Source organism: Lactuca sativa, chromosome 8 (assembly GCF_002870075.4).
Source record: "Lactuca sativa cultivar Salinas chromosome 8, Lsat_Salinas_v11, whole genome shotgun sequence".
NCBI classification, from domain to species: Eukaryota; Viridiplantae; Streptophyta; class Magnoliopsida; order Asterales; family Asteraceae; genus Lactuca; species Lactuca sativa.
In genome coordinates, this window is record NC_056630.2 from 2,510,275 (window position 1) to 2,530,439 (window position 20,165).

General features: G+C 36.4%; 1 protein-coding gene across 1 annotated transcript; it reads left to right on the forward strand.

The window, feature by feature from the left end:
• Positions 1-16,335: 16,335 nt before the first annotated feature.
• Positions 16,336-19,478, forward strand: LOC111920946 (probable inactive receptor kinase At1g48480). Its single transcript, XM_023916511.3, has 2 exons — positions 16,336-18,013; positions 18,618-19,478. The coding sequence occupies exons 1-2, from the start codon at positions 16,645-16,647 to the stop codon at positions 19,247-19,249; spliced, it is 2,001 nt and encodes a 666-aa protein (XP_023772279.1). The 5' UTR covers positions 16,336-16,644; the 3' UTR covers positions 19,250-19,478.
• Positions 19,479-20,165: the final 687 nt, after the last annotated feature.

Below are 20,165 nucleotides of genomic sequence, written 5' to 3' on the forward strand. Positions count from 1 at the left end.
CATAAGAAAACCCTAAGATTCGAAGCTTATTTGGTCCATTTAGTGCAAGCTGTGAAGAAATCAAGTGGTTCAAGGTTTACTTTCTTTCTTCCTTATTGTAGAAATTTGAGTTTTACTTATGGTTTTGGAATTAAATTCAATTTTCAACTCATGTGAGGACTAGGGTTTTGTGTTTTAAACAAATTATGTTGATTTGCTTTCTACCTCAAATCTACCACCTCGCGGTAGATTTGATGTTGGAATTGTAATATCTCCACAAACCCTGTATTTTTTCCAATAATAATGACGAAGCGATAATCTATTGACTATATGATCTCATGACCATTTAAGTAGTTATAATGAAAATCCTCTATGGAAAAAGTACAACTCAAAGCAACGGTATAACTAAATGTTTGGAAAATGTAAATTAGGGACAATTATGAATTCATGAACCTTGTTGATAATGGATAATGTTATAAAATGTTTGTTGTTCGAAATCATGGTTATATGTATTGGTTTATGAATCGAAAAATAATATGAAGAAACGTCACATTCTAATGTGGTTATAGTGATTATTGGGAAATAAGGGCAAAACAGAAACTTATGAAAAGAATGGAGAAATCATCTCTTAAGTGGTTGTGATTATTTGGTTATTTGGTCAAACTTTTTCGGATTCAGTTGAATTTTTAATTTATGTTTTGATTGTAAAAACTATGTTTAATAACAAAGTAAGTACAATATATACACATAGAGGAGGAAAGAAATGGCGATGAAATGACATAGGAGATAATGTGACTTGCCAAGTTCTAATGACCCTTGTTAGGAAGTATTGCAGATAACAAGTAAAACTAAAAGCACACAATGTAACGCCCGCAGATCCGGGCTAGTCAATTAAGAGACAATAAGTGTCGAAAATGACTTTTCGGAAAAAGATTATTTATAATAAATAGTCTTAACCAAGTTTTAGAATATGTCTCAAGGTTTTCTTACATATAAAGAACGCCAAAATCCGAGTTATAACGAAGAAGTTATGGTCCGTCAAAGTTTTACGGCAAAACCGGCACGATACCGGGAAGCGTAAATAGTAAATTTATGATGGAGCGACTTTTAGCCTTAGCAATCTAAACAAAATTTGTAGTATATGTTAAACCTAGAACATACAAAAAAAGAACGCTGAAATATGACTCCGTATGAGGAAGTTATGGTTTTTCTAAGATTTGGCTTAGCAGTGCACGACCCGAAACTCGAATTTTAGTTCAAGCGGTTTTTGGCTTACGCGACCTAAATGGGAGTTGAAGATCTCATTAATAGGAACTCAACGATAAAAATATAGACGAAAACGGAGTCTATATTTTGCGCCTTGTTTCTACAACTAACATGGGCCCTAAACCTGCTCGAGCTAGAGAACCAATTCCTAACTTTGAAGAAAGGAAGCATGTCCATCGATGAATACACCAACAACTTCACGGACAAAATGGAGTTTGTTTTGTGCCTTGTCCTAGACGAGCTGAAAAAAGTTGACAAGTACGCAAAGAGACTTCCCTGGGAGTATGCGGTGCCAATACGTCAAGCACCTACTCTAGAGGCAGCTATCTGGGCTGCCAAGTCCGTTGAAGATATGATCAAGGGAAGAGCCGCTAGCAAGATTGAGGTTGGCGAGAAGAGAAAGTTTGAAGGATCTTCAAAGTCCAACAAGGAAAGAAAATTCTCAAAGCTCAGAAGAGGAGAAGGAGGTGAAGCGAGATGGTGTGATAAATGCAAGAAGAAGCATTGTGGGAAGTGCAACGAAGAAGTGACTTGTTACAAGTGTGGAAGGACTGGTCACTATTCCAAGGATTGTACACATAATGATAAGGTATGCTACATATGTGGAGGCAAGGGGCACATGTCTAGAAACTGCCCAAAGAAAAACGAAGCAACAAAGCCAAACACACCACAAAGGCCAAGGGCATTCTACATGATCCTCGACGAAGCAGAAAACCATACGAGGAATCAAGGATGAGAACTTCATATCTGAAGATCAAGTTATGCAGTAGCGATAGTATCGTATGATGTAGCCTATTAGAGGCATAGTCTAGGGGGAACTTGAACACCTATGTAATACTTTCGAGAAATAATAAAGCCTTCATTTTGTTATCTGATGTGTTAAACTATTATGTGATTTTCCTATATGGTGACTTGGAAAACTGTGAGACAATACTTGGGACGAGTATGAGTAGGTGTGAAAGGTAGTAGATGCATATACTATTGGAAGCACAGGACTCACACTTGGATCAGGGAAAGTCACAAGGTTAGCAAGAAGCTAGTAACTGATTCTGTTTTATTCAAGTATGTCATTACCATCGTTTCGGTAATGACTAAAAAGATTGTTGATATTTCGACCCTAGTGGTCATATCGAATCGAGTCCGACTACGATGAGTATGTTGTGTGGTTCAAAGAACCAAGTTCGATGTAGCGTCCGACTTAAACCAAACGATTGAAATCAAAGCGATCAATAGAAGTATCGCGCTCGTTGTTAAAGAAGTTGGTAGCTAGAAATGCTACATGTTAAAATGTGATTTAATCACATTAGACCATGAATGAAGGCATATTCCATTCCGGAATTTGACTCTAAAAGACCTGAGTCTAAGCGTTGTTACATACGATGATAGGTCATTAGAATATGACACATCGATTAATTGTAGTAATCAAATTAACTTATCCTAAGTTTGTTAAGAAGAATAAGGAGTCTCTGATAAAAAATTAGGTTGTGACACGAAGTTCATGATTGAAAGTCTAACGAGCAGGTGTAAGACCGAGCACCGCCTGCAGTCAAGGAGTCCAAGAGTTAGATACCCATTTGAAGCAACATAGAAGTTACAATTATTACTTAGGATGAAGAGATAACGTATGGAGTCATTATACAATCCTGTTTCGTTGATGATTCCGGGACGTAATCATCCTAAGGGGGAGATAATTGTAACACCCGCATATCCGGGCTAGTCAATTTAGAGACAATAAGTGTCGAAAATGACTTTTTGGAAAAATATTATTTATAATAAATAGTATTAACCAAGTTGTAGAATATGTCTCAAGGTTTCCTTAAATATAATGAACGCCGAAATCCGAGTTATAACGAAGAAGTTATGGTCCGTCGAAGTTTTACAGCAAAACCGGCACGACACCAGAAAGCGTAAATAGTAAATTTATGATGGAGCGACTTTTAGCCTTAGCAATCTAAACGAAAGTTGTAGTATATGTTAAACCGAGAACATACAAAAAAAAGAACGCCGAAATTTGACTTCGTATGAGGAAGTTATGATTTTTCGAAGATTTGGCTTAGTAGTGCACGGCCCGAAACTCGAATTTTAGTTCGAGCGGTTTTTGGCTTACACGACCTAAATGGGAGTTGAATACCTCATTAATAGGAACTCAACGGTAAAAATATAGACGAAAACGGAGTCCGTATGAAGGAGTTACGAATTCTTCGCGGTCATTTAACAGTCTAAACGCCTCCTACTATTAAATTTGAGATCGGTCGAGAATTAGCCGACGAAGTCTAAATGAAAGTTGTAGATATTGATTTTACCTACGCGTTGAAAAAAAGAACGTGAAAACGGAGTTGGTATGCGAGAGTTATGATTTTTCTATGTTTGAAGGCTAATACGTGATAGGGGGTAACGTGGCACCACCAAAATTGGACACGTGGCACCACCAGAAGGCTGCCACATGCCCCAACTCGGCGAGCAGGTCCTCTTACTCGACGAGTCCATCAGGAATTCAGCCTATAAATAGAGGTGTCGGGTTCCCTCATTTCCTCACCCTCAACCCTCTTCTTTCTCTCTCTATACTCTCTCTTTAAGCTCCCTACCCCCCCTAAAGCCTAGGTAAACCCCCTAGTACCCGAAGGAAGCCCCGAGGCTCCTGGAGTCCCGAGAAAAGAGCCTTTCGGCTCGGGAACGCTGCTCCAGCGAAGCCCAGTTTTCGAGAAAACCCGTTGTAAGTGAGCTATGCCTACCCTATCTTTAATATAACTTGTGTTTTAATATAGTAACGTTATTAGGAACTTATAATAAGTATTTGGGCTATTATTATGAGTTATATTGAGTGTTATTTAACGCTTATATAATAATAATAATAGCTAGACTATTAATTTGTCGCGGTTAACGTCAGACTAAACCCTGGTCATATTGATACTAGGTTTTGTCGAGGAAATCGTTTTAAGAGTAACGAAGTGTTGCCCGAGTGACGAGTCACCACCTTCCCAGGTGAGTTCATGGTCCCTTTCATCTTACACATAAATATGTAGTATTTTATATAAACTACGTGCTATGTGTGCATATTATCTGAATACTTGCTGTCTATACTGGACGAACGTTTTATACATGTTTTAAATGATTTAAACTGTATACGTATTTTATATATACGAATATGTTGGATATGACATGGGTAGATGAATGATGAGAGATGAAAGATGACGTGAGTAAACATAGGTAGCTACAGACTTGGTGCCTAATAAATAACCTCAGCAACTATGGACTTAGTGCCTATTGGACAAACACTGGTAGCTATGGATTTAGTACCTGTTAGGAATTGGTAGTTATGGACTTAGTACCTATTAGATAAACGCTGGTAGCTACGGATTTAGTACCTGTTAGGAATCGGTAGATATGGACTTAGTACCTATTAGATAAACACCGGTAGCTATGGATTTAGTACCCGATGAATAAACTATAACAGCTATGGAATTAGTGCTTTACGAACGAGCATTGGCAGCTATGGATTTAGTGCCAGTCCTATAACCCTGGAAGTAAGGGACTTCGGAATAAACGAATGTAGGATAGATGACTCTTAGGATAAATCCTTAAGAGTAAAGAAGATAATGGGGATGGGTAATTGGGTTGATTGTTTGATTGTTTGATTGTTTAAACATAATAATTATATTATTGTGGGTTGAAAACCCTATGTACTCACCAGGTTTCCCAACCTGACCCACTCAGTTTATTTATATCACAGGTGTTGATATGAAGTCACATTACACTGAGAGATTAAAGAGATGTAGATCACTAGTGTAAATAAATGTAAGTTCCGTTTATGCTTATGTTTCTTTATTGACGATGACATCCCAAACGTTTTAAAATGAATAAAATACGTTTCTTCAAAAATGTTTTGATAACGTATTTATCATGTTTTTCTGGGAACAAATTCCGCAACATTTTTATGAAAAGAAGTACTCCGATTTTTACAAAACATAAACAAAATCGGTCTTTTTCTGGCTGTGAAAATGGGGATGTCACAGTTGGTATCAGAGCATTAGTTTAAGCGAACTAGGAATTTGTAGGAAATTTCTAGACTTAAACTTAGAAGGCTAAGCAATGATTGTGAGGTGTGAGAACTATCTTATTTTAGGAATTGTGCATAAAATGCTTTTATATGCTAAATGCTTGTGCCTGATATGTTGTTATTTGTTCGGATCTATGGTCTATTGCCGACCGGATCTGGAAACCTTATGTGTTTAGGATTCTAAGCGTTTAACTACGATATTAGAACTAGCATATAAACGTTTCGGGGTGATAAAGATGATTTAAACGTCAATCCTAAATAAAGATCTAGATTCACCTTATTCGGTGTATAGATCAAGATGGCAAGAACTCGTAGCGGAAACGTGAATGCAAATAGGAACCGAGATTAGCCCCCAGTGATTGAGCAAATACCTGTTGTAGTAGCCGCTCCTGAGCCAATCACGATGGTCGGAGTTCAAGTGTTGATCCAGATGATGTTGGATCGTCAAATGGAGGAAACAAGGCGTTTACTTCAACAAAATCGAGAGGAACTTACGATGCCTATTGAACAGCCCGAGCTGAATGACGGGCAGTTTGAGGAAGGGAACGACAGCAGGACCGTTGGTCAAGCTGACCCACCAGTGATTAGGAGGAACAATCAAGATGAAGGACTCGAGAGGAATGGATGCAAGTACAAAGATTTTCTAACATGCAAGCCATTGACTTTCACTGGGAAGGAAGATCCGATCGGAGTCATGGATTGGATCTCAGAAATGGAATTAGCCTTCATGACATGTGGTTGCAAAGGCAAGCTACAAACCACGTTTGCAGTACGTCAATTCAGAGGAGGTGATGTTCGCTGGTGGAACACCCTGGGGAAGACTTTAAGCCCCAATGAGCCCCTACAACTAACATGGGCAGAGTTTTTGGTGCAATTCAAACGAAAGTACTGCTCAGACCAAAACCTGCTTGAGCTAGAGAACCAATTCCTAACTTTGAAGAAAGGAAGCATGTCCATCGATGAATACACCAACAACTTCACGGACAAAATGGAGTTTGCTTTGCGCCTTGTCCCGGACGAGCTGACAAAAGTTGACAAGTACGCAAAGAGACTTCCCTGGGAGTATGCGGTGTCAGTACGTCAAGCACCTACTCTAGAGGCAGCTATCTGGGCTGCCAAGTCCGTTGAAGATATGATCAAGGGAAGAGCCGCCAGCAAGATGGAGGTTGGCGAGAAGAGAAAGTTTGGTCAGGGTAACCTATGTGCATAGGCAGAAGGGGAGTATTCTTTATTTCAGAGTTCTCTAACAGAGGTTACAGGTACAATTCACCAAAGATTTGTCCTACTTTAGAATTCAAGATACAAGACACAAGACACTTCAAATGACCCTGCATGCATTCCTATTTATACTTGAGGGAGCAAACCTAAAACCCCAATAGGCCAAGCCCATTGGCCCATAGGCCCATGAATGGTGGCAACCAATCATATTCCGCCATGCAACATCTTCTAGAACATTCTTCCATGTCATATAACCCATGAGTAACAGTAACAGACATGATGGACCACCTTGACCATAGTGGAGCAACATGATGCACAGGTGGAGCATCATGATCAATAACGGTCCAACATCTATCACGGTGGCACAAATGGTGTATTTATTGAGTATGATCATATTCTAAGCAAATGTGGATCAATATGGCACAAAAAAGGAATCAAGATGGCATATCATGTATCAAGATGGTCCATGATGGCGCAACATCTCCTTCGTGGTGCAACTTCCCTTCTTGATGGAGCAACAACATTTTTATGGATCAACATCTCTTTGGCTTAACATATCATTGGCTCAACATCACCTTGGCACAACTTTATACATGATGGCACTAGGAATGGCAACGGGGCGGGTTCGGGGCGGGGCATGGATTCCCAAACCCGCCCCAATAACTTTCGGGTATCTTATCGGGGCGCCCCATTGGGTTTCGGGTTTCCCCGTCGGGTTTCGGGTATCTTATCGGGTTTACAACAATTGATAACAAAATCTTTATTCTCTTTTAGGGTACCCCAATGTCTTATAAAATATACATGTTCTAGCAACTCTTTTAAATTAAAAACATGATGCATCAATTTAATAAAATAAACTGGACGTTATATTAAAAATTATTTGATTTAAGTTTTTTTTAATACGTCAAAACACATAAAAATGATCATTAACACCAGATTGTTAATAACTAAAAAAATTGTCCACGATAAGTATTTTATATTTGAACACGTACAATTAACAACAAAATTTTTTGAACATATATATATATATATATATATATATATATATATATATATATATATATATATATAATCGGGGCGGGGCGGGTCGGGGCGAGGATAACCCACTCCCTGCCCCGAACCCGATAAAAAACCCGATAACGACCCGTTACCCGACCCGAAATGATCGGGTTTCGGGTTTCCCCGTCGGGTTCGGGTTTTTTTGCCATCCCTAGATGGCACATCATGTTATCATTTGGCGCAACATCCCCAAGGTTGGTGCAACTTCCTTCTGCATGGCCCAACATGATGTTCCATGTTGCTCCATGTTTCTCTAAGTGATCCAAGTGCTCCAAGTTGCTCCAAGTACTCCAAGTGCTCCATGTTGCTCCAAGTGCTCAAAATGCTCTATGTTTCTCCAAGTGATCTAAGTACTCCAAGTTGCTCTATGTTGCTGCAAGTCACTCCAAGTTGCTCCAAACCTCCTTTTGGAAGATCTGTTCTTTTGTCACTTGATTTGTTCCTTTGTCTGACGATCCAAATCCATCTCATATGATTCGTTCCTTTGTCACTTGCTCCATGAACCTCAAGTGCTTCATTGGGATCTAAATTCTCTAAATGATCAATGAGAATTTTCCATATGCCCCATGAGAATGTTCCAAATGCTCGAGTCACATTTAACAATCTCCACCTTAACTTGAGCATCCTCTGAACTCCACCTCAAATAAGAACTTCCTATCCCGTTTTGCCATCAAGCCCCGAAGGGGCTTACCTCCTGCGAATATCCATGTCCAAGCAAAGCTTGAACTTATCTATGGGAAACGACCTTGTCACACTGTCTTCTGGATTCTCCTTGGAACTATATTTTTGAATGCATAACCTGTCATAGAGCATGATAGGTTTTTCCACCTTCAAAAGAAGACTCTTAACAAGACCAACCACCAATGATCTTATCACTTTCATGGTCCAAGTCTATCAATCCAACCTAGTCCATATATCATGCATGTGCACCGTACATAAGAAAAACATCAAGTGTTCCCTTCAAGTGTCACAAGATCCACTTGACCACTTCCTAGTAAGTTTTTCTCTGATTGCATTGAACCACCAAAGAAGAACTAACAAGTTTGGATTGATCACGATAGAGCGATTGCAAGACTTTCTCAATGTAGTGAGAAAATGTATACCCATATTGCTCTTTTATCACTCCGAATCTCCATCCTTGTTATCTTCATTTCAACTCCTAAATCGTTCATCACAAGCACATTCTCACTAAACACTTCTTCCCTGTGTTGATCAAGGGATTCCTCATGTCTATGTTGTTCCCTGGGTTGATCAAGGTCATCGTTCCCCGTAACACTTGTACCACTTCCCCTCTAGTTTCACATAGAAGAGACAAAGGTCACATCTCTGGTAATAATGAATTTTGGAGACTTTTCTTCTTCTGTACACCACATACCATGACCTTTCTCTCAAGATGCATATCCTATAAAAATTCACTTCATTACCCTCGACTCCAGTTTACCATCATTCATATGAGCATAAGTAGGGCATCCAAAAATTCGTAAACCAGAATTTTCAGAGGGTTTTTCATACCACACCTCTTGAGGAGTCTTACAATCAATTGCAGTTGATGGAGATCTATTCGCCAGATACCAAACAATTTTGACTGCTTCCTCCCATAATTGTTCCGATAAATCAACAAATAATCACATGCATTGAGCATGCTCCACTGGTGTTTGGTTCATCTGTTCTGCCACTCCGTTTTGCTGTGGTGTTCCCCGTACAGTGTGATGCCTCATTGCACCATCTGTTTTGTAGAAGTTTCCAAAAAAGCTTTGTAGAACTCCAACCCATTTCCCATTCTAAGTGACTTAACATAGTTCACAGTCTGTTTCTCAACTATCGTCTTCCACTCCTTGAACCGCCCAAACAATTCATCTTTATCCTTTGTCGTTAGAAAATAAACTCACATCTTCCTTGAGTAATCATCGATAAAAGTCACAAAGTATTGACATCTACCATGAGACTTAACAGGAGAGGGACCATATAGATCTGAGTGAACACATTTGGAAATCTCATTGCTTGAGTGTTGAACCGAACTGAACTGAACTCCATCCTACTTTGTATCTCTTGAGCACATGCTTCACCAGCTTTAGCTTTTCCAGTTGCATATCCACCAAACAACCCCTTCTTGCTCACATGTCCTAACTTATGATGCCACAACTTTCTTTCATCATCATACCGATCCAAGGATTGGGATACAATCACTGCTCCCCCGATCATATAACCATCTAGAATATAAATCCCATGAGGATTCATCCTTCCATTCATAGCTACAAAAGCACCATTGGAGACTCTTAACCAATCACCTTCTCCAGGATATTTCCATCCATCCTTCCCTAAAGTGCCAAGAGAAATCAAATTCTTTCGAAGTTCTGGGACGAACTAGCAATCTAGTTTCCTGACCATACCATTATGCATATTGATCTGCACCCTGCCACTGCCCTTGATACTGCTCACCCAATCATCACCCATCTTGATTGTGTCATTCCACTCTTTTAAGGAGTCGAACCAGTCGTGATTGCATGTTATATGATAGGATGCTCCAGAGTCCAAGACCCAAGCATCAACAGAAGATTAGTATTTTTGATGTTGAAAAATGATGAATTGATTATAAGTTCATAAGTTCTCAAGTTCGCACAATAACTCAGCCATATATATATATATATATATATATATATACATACATACATATATATATATATATATATATATATATATATATATGTGTGTGTGTGTTAATTACCTTATAAAGCATTTTTGGTCAAATGCTGAATTTTAAGTCGTACAAACATACAATGCATTTGTACAATCAATTTATGCATTACAAAAAGAGTAGAGTACATATGGTCAACAATTGAAAAGGTCAAATCTCTTATCCCCTATTCTTAGGCTATTTTGACCTGGTTCATTCCTTATCTCCGTATTTCCCCAAATCTCGCAATTTCTGTTCACAAATCTTGGATATATATCGTTGACGTTTCCATTTCTAGGGTTTAATTCATCTGTCAGCATTCAGCCACCATTATCACACCCGTCGCTTGGCGCGGGTAAACAGCTAGTATGTATGTATGTGTATATATATATATATATATATATATATATATATATATATATATATATATATATGGTGAGGTTCAATAGAGAACCATAATTAATCAAGGAACCAATAAACCAATTGTGAACGTCAGAAATAATAACGATCAACGACCAAGAAACTAGATGTACACTTTTACATTGGATGCACACACGTCAGATTATACCAAAAAATCCACCTTTTACAAAAAAAACCCACCACTTTTTTTCGTTTAATTTTTTTTAGGCCATGTTTTTTATTGAAAAAAAAAACCGAACATATTATTGTTCACGATTTTTCGTCATCTTTCCATAGAGATCCATGATGATATATAAAAAACTAATTTTTTTTCGAAAAAAACTCACTTCATTTTTTTTTGATGAAAAAAGTTAAGGTCAATTTTTTTTACAGAAAAAAATTAATAAATATATCAAAATTCATATTTTTGTACTTTTTAAACATAGATTCATATTCATGTTAAGAAAAAACGATATTTCAGTTCAGATTAACATTGTAAACTTGTTCAAATTCGTATTGTAAATATGTTCAGATTCACATTGTGAACCTCCTCAGATTCACAATGTGCATAATAATAAGTCAGATTCACAGCGTGAATCTGAACTGATAGGAGTTTTTTCACATTGCGAATTTAAAAATTGAAATATTTCCAGTTTAGATTCATAGTGTAAATCTATACTGATCGAGGTATTTTTTTTGGTGAACCTTCTCAGATTCACAGTGTGCATAATAGTAATTCAGATTCACAATGTGAATCTAAACTATTCGAGATTTTTTTTTAAATCGATGTTGATGTTTATTAATAGAGTACAAAAAATTAATATTTTTGGTATAATTAGTTTTTTTATATAAAAATAAATTTAAATATTGAAAAAATTAAATGGGTTTATTTCGAAAAAAAATTGTTTTCTATATATCATCATGGATCTATATGGAAAGATGACGAAAAACCGTGAATAATGGTATATTCGGTTTTTTTTTTCCGATGAAAAACTTGGCTTAAAAATAATTTTAAATGAAAAAAATGAAGTGAGTTTTATTATAATCCAGTACATGTGCGTCCATTTTAAAAGTTTATAACCCTTTATTTTGTCGTTGATCGCTTTACATTCCGCCGCTCTGGATTGGTTCATTGATTAATAATGGTTCTCTATTGAACCAACAATCTAGTTTCCTGATCATATCATTATGCACATTGACATGCACCCTGCCACTGCCCTTGATACTGCTGACCCAATCATCACCCATCTTGGTTGTGTCATTCCACTCTTTGAAGGAGTCGAACCAGTCGTGATTGCATGTTATATGATAGGATGCTCCAGAGTCCAAGACCCAAGCATCAACAGAAGATTGGTATTTTTGGTGTTGAAAAATGATGAGTTGATTATAAGTTCGTAAGTTCTCACAAATCTTTTGGTTCGCACAATAACTCATCCACACACACACACATACATACACACACACACACACACACACACATATATATATATATATATATATATATATATATATATATATATATATAAACAGGATCGGGTGAAGATTCATTTTAAAGTGAGGACTCGTGAGGACATCTTGATATGTGCATATTTAGCCCTTTATTTAATATTGATTTTTATCATTTATTAACTATTTATTTGCATATTATGGACAAAAGATACTTAAAAGTGTTTGAATTGTGTTTTCAGTCTAAAAAGAATGCTAGGAAGCAAAAAGAAGCAGGAGCAACCATCGGGAAGTTTTGGAATGATAAAAAGAAGAAAAGCCCAAAAAATGGAAGGAACTCGGCGAGTCTGGCGTCGACTCGATGAGTCGCTACGAAGATTCGCGAAGCTGAGGAATCCTTAACTTGTCGTACACGGGGATTAAGTGATGGACTCGGCGAGTCGGGTCGAATTTATAAATATGACTTTTCAGATTGATAGAAGAAAAATCCAGAGAACCCTTGGGGAGAAAAGCTACGAATTAAAGTCAGGGGATACCTAAAGAACGAAGATCCAACCCTAAATCCGATTCCGAAGGAGACTAGAGGCAATTTTCATTATTCTTAATTCAATCTGTTGTTTTTCATCATGTATAGACATATAGATTTCGTTTTTATGCTTTCAATTGCCTCAATCATGAGCTAAAACCTTTTAACTTCTGTTTGGGGAGACAATGTTGAGACTATGGTTTGATTTATGGTAGGAATAGTTTAATATTGGTGATTTTGTCAATTTCATTTTGTTAAAGAACCTTATGTGTGAATGATAACTATTTTTCTGTTAATAGGAAGATAATTAAGTTGCATGAACATCTCTTAATTGTTTACCTCGTATAATTTATGTGAACACTTTATTATATGACTAGGATTAGCGAATGTGAAACTAGAATTAATAAGAAAATAGGTAAATTTACGTGTGAGCTTGTGTGATGACCATCAACGAGAGGTTAACTAAAGGGCCAAATTAGTTAACCATTACAAGTCTTAATTAACCTGGATAAATAACCTAGGGAATTAAATTAATTTAGACAACTGGCCACTGGTTGAGTTAGTTTGTTTTCTAAGGATTAGTGTAGCGAATGTGACCCTAATCACTTGAATCGGTAGCCAATAGAAGAAGTTAATCCATTGCACTATTACCATAAAATCAACCATAGGATCAATTGAGTTGAACCTAAACAAAAGTCTCCTTCATTATTGAATTTAGTCGAATCTTTGCTTATCTAGTTTTAGTTAAATAGTTTAAGTATTAGTTAGTAAGTTTCTAGTCTTGTAAAACTAGAGAAAACCCTCTTTTTTATTATTTGTTAGTTGCTATTAGATAATTTTAGTAATTAGTTTAAATTGTCGTTCCTTGAGTTCGATACCCTGCTTACTAGAACTATACAACCAATAGACAGGTCCACTGCCTTTTGTGTGATTAATTTAAATTTTATAAGTAGGATTAAAACTAGTTTGTTTTACACACATCACACCTTAAAAAAATTGAAAAAAAAATCTAAAAAAATACAAATTATAAAAAAATTGGAAAATTTTTGGATCATTAAAATTGAATCATGGATCATAATGATGCAAAATAAAAAATTAAAATTGAATCATGGATCAATTTTAATGATACATATATTTTTTTTCTCCCGGACATAGATCTATGCTCGATTTTATTATTTGTATTTTTTTAAGATTTTTTTTTATAATTTTTTTAAGGTTAAAAAATAAAGAAGATAACAAAAACAGAACTTCGTATTTTGCTAACTCTTTAGGAGTCATGTTTAACCTTGAAAGTTATTAATAGGTTTTACAACAATAGTCCCTCGGACTCGGAAAGTAATAACGAAAATGGCTAACCCAATAGCAAATTCCGTAGTTGCCACCGTTGGAACCAATGAAGCAAATGATTGACTCATCATATCATCCGAAGAAACGGAAAATACCAAAAAGTTCGAATTCACTGTCTTCACGAGTCGCCACTTTAAAATGAGTATTCACAGGAACCGGACCCCATATATATATACACACACACACACACACACACTAGGTGTAACCTCGCGCGTTGCGCGAGAATGCATTTAAGTGGTTAAAATAATTATGGAAAAAAATAGAAATATGTTGAAATTTACGTTTTTAGTCATGTTTTGGGCATTAACCGAATTATCAAATAACATATAAATCCATCCATTTATATTTTGATACCATCTAATATAGTCCATACATTATAAACTTTATTTTTTACTTTTATAATATCCAATATATATTATAAGTTTTTGTATAATATTAATATAATCTACTTTTCTTATGTCCGATAATATTTTTTGGATAAAATAAGAAATAAGTTATTTTGAATGAGCTATTAATAAACAATATTGAACTAATAAACTTTGTATTACACTATTTATATTACACAAAAACATCCAAGGTATGATATATGAACTTTCAAATATTAAACATTGAAATTGAGAACGAAGTCATACAAAATATATCATATCATTATACATAAATGTCATCAAGAGTTTTAAAATAAGTCGATTAGTAAATATGATATTTAATTTTAATTACATATTTGGCAAGGAGTATGTTTGACTTTATGTTGGTGCGCCGATAATCATCTTCCTTAATTTGTACCTAAAAAATTAAGGTGAATAAGAATATAAAATAGATATTACTAAGCATTAATATAAATAATTAAAAAGGGTATGTGGATCTCCTACCACCGGTTAAAGACAACATACATCTCTAGTGGTATCGATTCTTATGTGAAATTGAAGTAGTCATTCTATGTACACCTTGTTTTCTAATTACATAAACAAATATGAGTAACCAAACATAAAAATGTTATCTTTATGTAGGAAAAATATTTTAGTTAACTAAAAAATTAAATAATATAAGCTTAAGAGTTAGGAACTTCAAAACATTAATATTTTTGTTAATCAATCAATTAAGTAACACGTGCTGAAATTTTTACAATCATTATTAAAAACATTTAAAATATTATATTTTAAATGAATTTTGGTTGAAGTATTTTGACCTCTATTATATATATATATATATATATATATATATATATATATATATATATATATATATATATATATATATATATATATATAGAGAGAGAGAGAGAGAGAGAGAGAGATGGAAAATATGTATGAGTTTTAATTAATTATCTTTTTGATATAGTACAATTACAAAACAAAAAAAAACATATTTAAAATATTTAATTAAATATTTTCGACATCACCCTATATAACATATGATCAATATATTAACGATTAAACCACAATATACAACGACTGTATTATAATAATCCATAAACGAAGAAAATATAAAAACAAATTAGTATAACAAACTTACAAATTAAAAACTTTAATATAATAGCATATCTCCAAAAGTGGTCATAAGACCTCAACCCAACACAAAAACCTTTAAGTTTGTTTTCTTTCTGAAATTTGTATATGATTTGTATGTATGTTTTCCCAAAAGATTGACATTTTTATAGTAAAATTTTCACTAAATGCAAATTAAACATAATACAAGTTATAAAACTTTTAAGTGTTAAATCATAATTAAGAAAACTTTTGAGTTGCATTAGTTAAAAAATGGGATTTCAAATACATGAGATTCAAGAAAAAAATGATAGCTTTATATATATATATATATATATATATATATATATATATATATATATATATATATATATATATATATATATATATATATATATATATATATATATATATATATATATATATATATATATATATGAATGGTGTAATTTAATATATATTTTTTGAAATAATATATTATATGTAAACTATTTAACTATTTATATCTAGGGATACTATTTATTAAAATATTATGAATTAAAATATAATGTTTTAAAAAGAGAATGAGATGAATTTTATATAACATTTTAGATGGATGATGACAAGTTAGTTTGTTTATTATATAAATTATAAAAAATGTTAAACATTTTCGATATGAATTAATTAAATTCAAAGTTACTAGAATGATAAAAAAAACAAATTAAGTCGTCACATTTGTTTTTTTGAACAGCGGAATCACATGAGATGAGATGCTCAGAATTGAAAGATTTTTGAAATTGAGATTTTATACAACATGGCTAAAAAAAATAATGGCTCAAAAAACATCCCTATCCATTAATTTTAAGTGAGTTGTGCAGGACAGGAGGGACAATCTTGTAATTCACTCAAAAGAATGAGATGAGCCTCCTCGAGATGAGACTATATTTGACTGAGTGAGGAGTATTATACATACAGCGTAGGGTTTACAGCCTGTCTCTCTCACTCTCTCTCCCCCCCTTGTTCTGCTGCTGCAGCTGCTGCTTTCCGGTGAGCAAACGATGATGATGAAAGCAGAGTAAAAGTCTTCTTCCACCCAAGCCGCATGACGTCCAACAACACCTGTTTTTGAAGATTCACATATCCCATTCCAATTCACATCTACCATTATTACAATTTTGGGTTTGCATTTTCAAATTATTCGTGTGAAAATATGGGGATTCACTCCGCAACCACAATAATGTTGCTCCTTCTCTTCTACATTTTGGTCTTTCTGCCCGCCGGAATTATGACAGATCTGGCTTCCGACCGAGCTGCTCTCCTTTCTCTCCGCTCCGCCGTCGGCGGCCGTACCCTCTTCTGGACAACCACCCAACAAACCCCATGTAATTGGCCCGGCGTACAATGTGATAACACCACTAACCGCGTCACCGCCCTCCACCTCCCTGGTGTCTCACTCTCCGGCCGAATCCCGCTCGGCATTTTCGGAAACTTAACTAAACTTAAAACCCTCAGTCTCCGCTTTAATGCGCTCTCCGGCCCCCTCCCCTCCGATCTCTCTTCCTGTCTCGATTTACGCAACCTCTATCTCCAGGGTAATCGCTTTTCCGGCCTCTTCCCGGAGAATCTTTTTAGTAGTTTACGCGACCTTGTCAGGTTAAACCTTGCTGGAAACAATTTCTCCGGTGAGATTTCAAGTGGTTTCAATAATTTCACGCGGTTGAGAACGCTATATCTCGAGAACAACCAGTTTTCCGGTTCTTTACCGGACCTCAATATCCCCAATTTGGAGCAGTTTAATGTCTCATTCAACAACCTAAATGGCTCTGTTCCTAAATCTCTCCGATCAAAACCCAAGGAATCGTTTATCGGAAATTCCTTCTGTGGTTCTCCCCTCGACGAAATTTGCCCTACCAAGGAAAATGTTCCTCCGGCGGTTTCTGTAGATCTGGACAGAAACAGGAAGAAGAAGAACGGCTTGTCCGGAGGCGCGATTGCCGGTATAGTAATTGGATCTGTTTTGGGACTCGTCGTTCTCCTCCTACTACTGTTTATCCTTTGTCGAAAGAGAACCACTAAGAAAACAAGCTCAGTCGACATTGGTGCTTCCAAGTTAACAGATGCAGAGGTTTTAGGGGAGAAACCATTGACAGGTTCCGGAACCGGTAGCAATGGATTCTCCGTTGCTGCAGCAGCTGCGGCGGCAATGACTACATCTTCTACGGCGGGTGTAAACACCGGTGGAGGCGCAGATGGCAGTGGTAATAAGAAGCTGGTGTTCTTCAGGAACTCCTCTACCATATTCGATTTGGAGGATTTGCTACGAGCTTCTGCGGAGGTGCTTGGTAAAGGGACGTTTGGGACGGCGTACAAGGCGGTGTTGGAGGCAGGAATGATGGTAGCAGTGAAGAGACTGAAGGATGTTACAGTATCGGAGCCAGAATTCAGGGAAAAGATTGAATTCGTTGGTGCAATGAATCATGAGAATTTGGTTCCACTCAGAGCCTACTATTACAGCAAAGAAGAGAAGCTTCTCGTCTATGATTACATGCCGATGGGAAGCCTTTCTGCACTTCTCCATGGTTTGCTTTTTTCTCCTTCATCCTTTATCCTTGGGTTCATACCATTTGTAACCAACCATTAATACTCTGAAGATGACAAAATTGATGTCCAAAACTAAAAGTAACCAGAGACGGGACTTGTTAACTTGTGTCAATTTCGGTGACCATAAATGGTTTTTTTTTTCTTACATCCTTTTCATCAATTTTGAAAGTATAATGGTGTATGGTAGCATATAATACAATGGTTAGAGATGCTATTAACTCATATTTCTGATCTAATTGTCTTCTTTGCTAGCTTGTTCATAGGATTGAGTTAGATTTTCATTTGGACAATTTAAGTTGCATTCTCCGATCACAAAAACTCTATACTTTGCAGGAACCGGTGATTTTGGACAAAAATATGTTTGTTTTTCTTTTTTTCCCATGTTATATCTGTTGCAAACTAGAATGTTCTTTTTGTATTTTCATAAGCAGGCAGGCAGGCAGAAAGGTGAAATTTGCAACGAAAAGCCAAACACAACGTACCAAAAGTCGTCCATGAGAAATTTTAGATGTTATCTAGTAGTTTGTAGTTGGAAAAAGTTGTAATTAATTTGAATTAAAAAAGTGTGAGATGTGGTTTCAGGAAACAAAGGAGGTGGGAGGACGCCATTGAACTGGGAAATCCGGTCAGGCATTGCTCTGGGGGCTGCCCGGGGCATCGAGTATTTACACAGTCACGGGCAGGACATCTCCCATGGGAACATCAAATCATCAAACGTGATCCTGACCAAATCATTGGAGGCCCGGATATCAGATTTTGGTCTAGCCAATCTAGTGGGTGGCCTGCCTTCAACCCCTAACCGTGTGGCTGGCTATCGTGCACCGGAGGTGACGGACCCACGCAGAGTCTCCCAAAAAGCGGATGTCTACAGTTTCGGGGTGCTGCTGTTGGAGCTTCTAACCGGAAAGGCTCCGACCCATGCACTTTTAAACGAAGAAGGAGTTGACCTCCCGAGATGGGTCCAGTCGACGGTCAAAGAAGAGTGGACCTCTGAGGTGTTTGACCTTGAGCTGCTCAGGTACCAGAACGTGGAGGAGGACATGGTGCAGCTGTTGCAGGTCGCCATCGATTGTGCCGCCCAGTACCCGGACAACCGCCCAACCATGGCGGAGGTCACCTCCCGGATCCAGGAGGTGCGCCGGGCAAGCCTCATCAGAGGAGGGGAGGTTCAGGATGTGGATCCGGATCCGGATCGGGTCCATGAGTCTGATTGAGTTCAGTTGAGTTTAGTTGAAAGACAGGGAGTGTGGTTGAATTAATGAGTTGGTTGGGGATTTGGGATATGAGTGGTGGTGTTGTAATTATGATTGCTTTAGCTTTTTGCTTTTTTTCTTTTATTTTCTTTGAGAAGGAACTTTCATGTGTTTGAAGATAATGATGTTTTACCTGCCTTTTCAGTTTTCGCCAATGCAATTACAGCACCACTTTCGTTTCCTTATTAAATTTTTTATGCACCGCAATAGTCGTTGGCTCAATAATACTACTATTATATTTCTTTTTTTTCTAGTACCAAGATTGATTTGGTATAAACTATCGATGGTACCACGTGGTCATCTCTTGGCTTTCAAATTGAATGTCGTTTTTGGCCCAATATAATGTATGCATGTTAAGTATTTGAAACAATTTACTTGGGATACAATACAAATACACCGATATTTATATTGATAAAAAGATGTAAGGGATTATTGAGGTGGTGTAGCAGATGAGTCATAATGTCTACAACCGTTTACTTATTGTGTGTTGTTTGCTTGGCCTTTCAGCTGAGCACAACCACAACCAATGTCATTACTTTTAGTTCCAGTTCCTAAAATATGGAACCCATGAGACCCTTGGTTTTAGTTTCAATTTTTTTGAACGATGGAATATTACATTTAGACGATAGTTTAATTTGAGTTTTGTAATTAACTAACCGATTTCAACTCAACACTCATATTAAGTTTGCAAAACAATTTAATAAACAATCACAGCTTTCCTTAGTTTATTTATACCAAATAGTAAAACATAATGGACATCCAACATGCATTATAATAGGGGATCCCACCTCCTCAACAACTTAGTCTGAAGTATCTGCTTATGACAAAGATAGGTTCTAAGACCTATCTAAATTTTCAATTTCATTTAAAATATATA

What these genes read in the sequence shown, in the direction of transcription:
- LOC111920946 (XM_023916511.3), top strand. Translation starts at nt 16,645, where the DNA reads ATGGGGATTCACTCCGCAACCACAATAATGTTGCTCCTTCTCTTCTAC. An exon ending in CCTTTCTGCACTTCTCCATG is followed by an intron (nt 18,014 to 18,617) that starts GTTTGCTTTTTT and finishes ATGTGGTTTCAG; the next exon opens with GAAACAAAGGAGGTGGGAGG.